The 8,403-nt window shown below is 38.0% G+C and overlaps 2 protein-coding genes across 2 annotated transcripts; one reads left to right on the top strand and one right to left on the bottom strand.

The window, feature by feature from the left end:
- The first annotated feature begins 3,414 nt into the window (after positions 1-3,414).
- Positions 3,415-5,999, top strand: LOC104804092 (choline transporter-like protein 2). The gene is made up of 3 exons (XM_010528251.2): positions 3,415-4,663; positions 4,875-5,220; positions 5,522-5,999. The coding sequence occupies exons 1-3, from the start codon at positions 3,606-3,608 to the stop codon at positions 5,786-5,788; spliced, it is 1,671 nt and encodes a 556-aa protein (XP_010526553.1). The 5' UTR covers positions 3,415-3,605; the 3' UTR covers positions 5,789-5,999.
- A 1,063-nt stretch (positions 6,000-7,062) lies between these two features.
- LOC104804091 (transcription repressor MYB4) lies at positions 7,063-8,399 on the bottom strand. The gene is made up of 2 exons (XM_010528250.2): positions 7,901-8,399; positions 7,063-7,796 (listed from the first exon to the last, which is right to left on the bottom strand). The coding sequence occupies exons 1-2, from the start codon at positions 8,161-8,163 to the stop codon at positions 7,226-7,228; spliced, it is 834 nt and encodes a 277-aa protein (XP_010526552.1). The 5' UTR covers positions 8,164-8,399; the 3' UTR covers positions 7,063-7,225.
- Positions 8,400-8,403: the final 4 nt, after the last annotated feature.

Genomic DNA, 8,403 nt, shown 5'->3' with positions numbered 1-8,403 from the left:
TTCTTTTTTTTTTTTTTTTTTTGGCACTATTCTCGCTGCATTTTTATGGAAGGGGGTCATTTTAATTTATGGCCTTTCCTTAATCATAAACTAAAACTAAACAATTAAAGAAGATAATTTTTTGCTTAGACGATTAAGTATATAATCGGATGGTTAGCGGTGTGAGGCACGTTTTAAAATTTCCCAATCTTTTCTTAATGTTACCACTAACACGCCATTTTTTTGGGGAATCCCCCAACTCTGTTGGTTTGAGAATTCACTTCCCCAAGCGAGGTCGTAAGTTCAACACCAAAAGTATGGAGATTTCTCATCGTCTGCCGGTTTCGAACGATTTACACCCACGTGTATGTTGCAGGCTCGCATCCGTGGGCCGGGATTAGTCCGGGCTTTTGGGTCTGGGAAATTCGACTTATCAAAAAAAAAAACACACCATTTTTTTAAATTAACTTTGTCCTTATAATCCTTATTGGCATAATAAGGAAACCTAACAAAAATGAAATGTCTCGAATGAATTTATCCATATAAATACACATGTATATTATGTCCTTATAATCATTATGTGTATAAAAAAAACAAGGGAGAATAATTACAAAGTAGAGGGCTATCATTGAGAGGAGAACGGGCGTGGTTGCTTTTTTTTACAATAAGAGTGAAGCTGCTTTTTTATTATCAAAATGCCCCAATCTATGACTCTTTCACCATTTTATTTTCCCTCAAATAAAAAACCATGATTTTATTTATTTTTCTATCTTATATAAATATATAAAGAGTAACATTTAGATTTTTCATGTTCGATTTGCAAATTAAAACCGATGAGTAGGTTGGACAAGGAAGAAGAACAAGAGAGAAGGACAGAATGAGATAATGTGATGAAATTGTTGGTATCTATTTTGTCACTGCATACAAAGGAAGCATATGCAATAAACACTTATAAGCAGCAGCAGCAATACAGAAATGCTTTTGAAGTGTGCAAACAAGGTATAAATACAGAATTCGAGGTATAATAATATTGCGTACAAGTACATATATATATACAACAAAGAGATATTCACCCGTATATATACAACGAAAAGACCATATAATCCGATGGTTTAATGGTAAAAAAACATGTAAAATGTGTTTTTACCTCAAGTTCAAATTCAAGTGAAAAATATTCACCCGTATTTCTTCGATTCTATAGAAGATGTAGTTGAGTTAGAGTTTTACTGAATTTTCGAATTAAATTATAAAAAAAAGTATATTATTATCAGTGTTGTTGTTGCTAAATGAGATAGACTAGGTGATTTGCTGATGCTAATATTATGTCAAAATACAAAGCCAATATATAATTAGAATTTTTCCCTGATAACTTAATCTACACATAATTTTAGCAATTATCGAGTCTATTGATTTGTTATACCTATCATTCATTATACATCATGATTAGTTTGTCTTTTCAATAATTAGAATAAAATAATAATAAAAAAACATTTGGAGTTTGGGGAGGAAGAAGAAGAAGAAACATCATATCTCCACATCTGCTTGAAATTATGACAATAGAGCATGAGTTTCCATGCATGATTTTTTTCTATAATATATTCTTTTTATGTGTGTGTATATATATATATATATATATATATATATATATATAAAAGACAAAAAAAATGCAGTTATATAGCTAGAAATAACTTTAAAGGAACACATCAAACATGCAAAGAGGGAATGTTAATTTGGGAGGGGCAGAAATGCATTGCATGCTTTGTTCATAGTTCAAAAAGGAGGGACCATTTTGTCATTTTCTTCTGCTCCATTTGTCCCCTTGACTTCTTCCACCAACCATCAGCTTTGTTCCCATTATTTACCATCTTCATGTTAATTTTACAATCGATCTATTCATGAATATATTATCAAAATCAAGTTCTTATATCAAATTATATGAAATTCTCTAATTATATTGTGCAAATGATTCGGATTATAAATTTTTATGTTGTGAAGATGTTATAAACGTTTTTTTGTAAATCAACGTATGATATATAATAAATCTGGAAGTAGTTTTCTTACTTACATAAAATACAAATAGCATAAAACTTATAAAACAAAAACAATTCAAATATTTGACAAATGTAGAATTTCAGAATTTGAGGGTTTTTTTATATTGGTGAATTGTCCAATATTCAAACGCGTGACTGTATGATTTTTAATTAAGAAATTTGAGGTTACTAATGAAAGTTTAAAGTTTTACTTTGATCAACAGTTGCTGCATATACGATTAATTCGCCTCTTTCTTCTTTGGTCTCGTTTCGGTTAGAAATCCAACCAAATGTTTGGAAGAAAAAAAAAGAGAGAGGATAAAATCAATTTTCTTATTTTTTTTTTAAAACAAATTATGAGGAAGAATAATTCAGATTCCCATTTCGTCGCGCAATCATTTTGGAGCTGCCTTTTTGGCCTCTTGCTGTCCGGACACATTTCAGAGAACACACAAACCGACTGAAAAAATTACATGGAAGACTATATTGCCCTCCACCCACTCTGTTACTGTTCATGCCTGTCGGAAGATGGAATCTTTTCATACGGTAGATATAATAATAATTATTACTCAACACCCTATTTTTATTAAATCCATGATAAAACCTTAAAATAGGACTCCACGCGGCCCAACCAATGTGGCATGTACACGTGTTAACGAGGCTCAATGAGGCCTTTTTCTAGTTGAAAATGGGCTTTCATAGGCCCAATGTGAGCTTTCGCCGAATCCAACGAAATTCCGAAATTTGTTCGAATTCTGTCGGCTGATAAAAAATGAATACGGTACGGTCGGTTTGAGAATGGGCCCAAAGCCACAGTCACACGGTCCAAAAGTTTGGATCAGATGATCAATTTGATTAATCCAATCCATTCCAATCCAATAATGTATAATTCATTAATAATTGAATCCGATTCCATGTAGAAAAAATCGAAGGATTATTATTTTATTTGAACGAAAAAAAATCGAATTCACGATCGAATCAAATAAAAAATAATCAAACAAAACGGCATTTTTTTAAATAAATATTTTTGTTGATAAAAACCGAAATCCAATCAAACAATATAACCGAATTTAACCGGATCGAATTGGACATCAAATAATAGAATGATTGCAATTTTTTTTAAAACATATTTATAATCAAACCGAATCGAAACCAAAATGGATACAACTAGTCTTCTCTGCCGTTTTAAAACAAAATGGAAAATGAATAAATGCCATTTACACCATATAGTTGAACTTGTACTAATATAATCTCTCCTAATTTCACCCTCGAAATTCATTCCAAGCCAACGATACAAAGTGCCATATTTGTATTAATCAAATTATAATATTATCGTATCTAATACAAAATATGGTATGAATTGGAAAACATATGTTTTTATTTTATTTTGTAATGGTTGAAAAAATGTTGTATTAGGAATTAAATTAATTTGCCTTCTTCCATCGTCTTCGCCTTGCCGCTTGGACGCTCGTCGGCACTGTTCCCATCCCACCGCCTCATCAGACGATACACTAGAGAACAAAAAGGAGTAAAAGATTCTTCTTCTTCTTCACTTTACTCGCTCTCCGCAAACAGAGATTTCTCTATTGAACGACCATGGCGGCCGCCGACGGCGACCCCAACAAACCCGTCTCCGTATACGACTCGTCCTCTCCGACTCACCCTCTTCTCTCGAAACCCTCTTCGTCGGCTATCGATTCCCCAGGCCAACCTGATCCGGAACCCGACCCGACCCAGTTCCTTCAGATCTCCTACAATTTCGGTCTCAGGCCTTTCAAGGACATTCCCTTTCTAGTTCTCTTCGATCTTCTCGTCGCTTCCACCTTTGGGTTTGGTATCTTCTCGATTTTCCACAGGAATACCGATTACGGTAACTTATCTTCGTACACCTACGATTTCAGCTCTACTTCCTGCGTGAAAAATTCGACCTTGACGGGTTTCTTTGGCGGGTTCTGGATTTCGAGTATCGCGTCGGGTCGAAACTCTTCGTCGGGTGCGGTCTTCGAGAAGGATTTAATCTGGACCCTTGTGGTGACCCTTATCCTGAGCGTGCCCTTTTGTTTTCTGGTGCTGCTTTTGCTTAAACACTACACTAAGCAGATAGTGTATGCTTGTTTACCTTTCTTTGTTGTATTACCAACCTTCTTCAATGTCTACTGGTTCGTCGCTTGTACTGTTAGCTCTTCTTGTAGCGATGCCCTTCCTCTAGGCTACCGAGTTATCGTTCTCGTGTTCATTTTCTTAGTCATCGGGATCATTGTCTGGATTTTCGTAGCGAATTGGCACAGAATTGAGCTGACCATCCAAGTAATCGGGGTTGCTTCTGATGCTTTGTCCAAGAACTTGGGTCTCTTTCTCGTGTTGCCATTGTTGACCCTCGGGTTGGTTCTCTACTACGCGCCCATCGTCGTGTTCTTGTTGTTTTCGAGGTTCAATGGGAAAGTTGTGCCGAAGGAATCCAACGGTGAATATCTTTGTGTCTGGAAGCAAGATGGGTGGGTTCCCGCTTATTTCGCACTGGCCATTATCACTATGCTTTGGTCTCTGGCTGTAATGGTGGAAATGCAAGTCTATGTGATAAGTGGAACGATTTCTCAGTGGTATTTCTCCATGGAGGACTCGACGCTTAGAAAGTCCATCCGTAGCTCTTTGAGGTGATTCCCATCTTTCTTTTCTCAAAATCTCTATGGAAAAGGCTTTGATTCTCTCAGTATTAGCATCTTGTTCGATTGTGGATCTCTCTCTGTTATATCCCTATCCTTTTTTGTGTACTTTATCAAAGATTATGTATGTAAAGGATCAAGATATGCTCCGGTCTCAGTGTCTGGTATGACTCACTATCCCTGTCTCGATCCCCCCTTGTAGGAATGCATTTGGGCCATCCTTTGGCACGGTGTGTCTATCGGGTATCCTCATATGTATAGTTCGGGTGGTTAGAGCCATTGCAGAAAATGCAAGACAAGAGAATCCACAAGGAATGATCAATATGCTTCTCCGATGCTGCGCAAACACGTTGGTTTCAGCTGTCGATTATCTCAACAAGTTCACCATCAACTTCGCCGCCATTACGGGCGAAGCCTACTGCACATCTGCGAAATTGACTTACGAGCTTCTGAGAAGGAATCTCCTTTCTGCTGTCTTTGTCGAGACCGTTTCTACCCGTTTGCTTGCTGGAATCATATTCGTTCTTTCAGCCGTTTATGCAGTCGCTGTAAGTAAACTAAATCCTTCTGGTTCTCAGCATTGCCACTTCTCATTAATCAATGATCGGTGGAGATTTCTGTTTCTCTCTTTACATAGAATTCTCATATCCAGGCTGCTCGTTCGTTCCTTTTTGGTAGATACCTGAAAAAAATCAGATCAACCCCATGTCCGAATGTGATCGAGCTTGGAATTTCATATAGCATATGCATAGCTGATTTGGTTCTTGACAATGTTCTTGGGTTCTGAAACTGTTCCCCTGTCCTTATCATTTCCGATGAATTTTTGATGTTGTGATGCTGCAAAAACAGGCATGGGGCATCCTGAAAGGGGTGAGCGATCTGGACGAGGTCGATTCATACTTGGTAGCGGCTGTGGCTTGGTTCTTACTGATTGTGGTTCTGGGCTTCTTCGTACACGTCATGGATAACGTGATAGACACTATATACGTGTGTTATGCCATGGACCGAGACAGAGGTGATGTGTGTAAGCAGGAAGTTCACGAGGTTTACGTTCATTTGCCCATCAGCCGAAGCGCAAGATACGGTTTCATTATCCCTCAGACTCCGAATGTGTAGCATACACAGAGTCCATAGTCTCCATCTGTTGTATCCATTTTCCCCTGTTTTTTTTTCCTCTTTCAACCTCTTGACCTTCGTTGTTTACCAGTGTAGCAAAATCTTTTTGTAGAGAGAGAGAGAGAGAGAGAGAGAGAGAGAGAATCTTTGAATAAAAGGCTTTCCAATGGCCCAAAACAATTGGGCTTAAATTAGCCCATCATTTTGTCTATTCAATTTTCTTTTACTTGGAGAAGGCCCCATCTTTTGGTATTTGGGCTGGGCCCATTCATATTCAGACTTTGTTTTTGGGGTGGGTACTAATGACTAAATTATACACATTATGTGGATTTATATACAACGTTAGTTTGTAACATTTTAATGATAAAATAAAGAGAAAATGTAAAAGGCCGCACCAATACCATACTCCTTATGCATTGTCGTTTAAACAGTTAAAGATGATTCTTAAACAAATAAATAAAAACTCACTAGTCATTTCCTTTTTGGGGGAAAATATGGAAAGACAAAAAAGGCACAAAGTAAATAAAAAAAAAAATCTAAATGGAAGGTTCTATTGGCTCTACCTAACACCTCTTGAAAAAGTCATTGTAATTAAATAACCTTTTTATTTCAGAAAGGGCAAGTGGCAGGTGGATCTGTCTCTGTCTTTCTTCACTTGTCCTCTTCGTTTTTTTCCCCCTTCTCCTTGTCCTCCTTGACCTCCGCCTCATGTCACATGTTTTTCTATTTCTACTTCATATCCAATATATATATATATATATATATATGTGTGTGTGTATGTATGTATGTATGTGCAAGAGGACAAAGATTAACATTAGCAGGTAGGTAGGTTGGTACAAAGAAATAAATTGAGTTCGGTAGAGAAAAGGGGTCCATTGGGAGGTTGGTTCTCTCACATATGGTTTGATTTGACGTTCGCATTTATTCATCAGACCATATTATATATATATATATATATATACATATCAATTATTTAGGGTTCAGTGTAGGTATAATTTCACATAATTCCACACCCAGCAGTAATCAATAAAACTATATATTAAGATATTATTCGCGTGATGTGCGTATGCATGGAGATATACTTTACATGGAATCTTTGAAATGGTCAGTGCCAAAAAAAAATTTCGACAAGTTTTTTTTTTTAAATCCATTTAAATAAGTTTCATGATAACAATAGCCTCTACAAACACCACACATCATGTATTTATAGCAATGTGTACATGGTTATGAGGGATATAAAACACGTTCTATATGATTTAAATATGAATATGTGATGATCTGAAAAGGGTTTGGCAGCATTTCCAAACTCAGATTATGAATATATATAAATTGTGCGCAATCCCGCTCACTAGTTACAATTTCTACGTTAATCAAATTTCTCTAAACCCTAAACCACGTTAATCAAATTTCTCTACACAAAAAACCACATTGATTCAGTTACTTCATTTCCAAGGTCCTGAAATCCAAAATACTACTCCTATTGTTGGCGAGACCTAAAAAATCGTATCCGGGGCTAACGATGACATCGTTGCTGCCGCCACCGCTGCTGTTCCCGGCTCCGAATACTTCGCATCTCGCTCTCCCGCAGCCGCACATCGTGCCGTTTGTGGTTACCCCCAAGCTGCAAGCGAAACAGCGCGTCGTTCTCCTCTCATCATTTCCTCCGTTTTTTGAGCCTTGATGACGAGAATGGTCGGGAAGACTAATGCTGAGCTCGAGGTCCAAGCCTGGGGAAGTTTCTTGATCAAGCTTACCCTCTTTGCACGTGATCGCCAAACCCTTTGGGTTTTCCTCTGGCTTCTGAGGAGAAGAAGAGAAGGAGATTATGGTGTTTTTGTCGGTAGAATCTTGGGTTGGTTTCGGATCTTGAGAAGCTGATTCATGGAGAGGTCTGTGAGTGGCTGGATCGATGCCTCTGCTAAGGAGCTTTCTTCTTATGTGGGTGTTCCAATAATTCTTTATCTCGTTATCAGTTCTTCCTGGTAATCTTCCCGCTATGAGCGACCACCTGAGAAGAAATCAATGTAAAGGGCAAAGATGAGGACTTTCGCTATATTTGAGAAACCCTAACTGGATTATATAAAAAGAAAGAGGAGAGAAAAGGGGAGAGACTTGTTGCCGAGGAGGCTGTGGAGCTTGATGATGAGTTCGTCTTCTTCGTCGGAGAATTTGCCTCTCTTGAGGTCGGGCCTGAGGTAATTGATCCACCGGAGGCGGCAGCTTTTGCCGCAGCGGAGGAGGCCGGCGGCTTTTGGAAGTGATCTCCAGCAGCCTTCGCCGTGGGCTTGTATGTAAGATACCAGTCTCTCGTCTTCTTCCTTCGTCCAAGCCCCTTTGTTGGTGTGTGCCTTCTCACAGCACGGTGATCTTCCCATTAATCGGTCGATTGATTTCCCCCTCTATATATGCGGGTTTTATCCACTTATACCGGAGTGGACATAAAAAGGGGTTTTCGCTGTTTCTTGGGCTGGGGGGAGGAACACTGAAGCACTAGGGTTGTGTCTTTGTGTTTGGGTTTTGAATGGTTAAAAGCCTTCCCTTTATAGTTTATATAGTGTCTATATAGGGAGAGAGAGAGAGAGAGAGAGAGAGATTGGGATTCTAGCTTCTAGATT

Source organism: Tarenaya hassleriana, unplaced genomic scaffold (genome assembly GCF_000463585.1).
Source record: "Tarenaya hassleriana unplaced genomic scaffold, ASM46358v1 Cleome9, whole genome shotgun sequence".
Taxonomy (NCBI): domain Eukaryota; kingdom Viridiplantae; phylum Streptophyta; class Magnoliopsida; order Brassicales; family Cleomaceae; genus Tarenaya; species Tarenaya hassleriana.
Note: the sequence above shows the minus strand (reverse complement) of the source record. Positions and strands in the feature narration are given on the sequence as shown.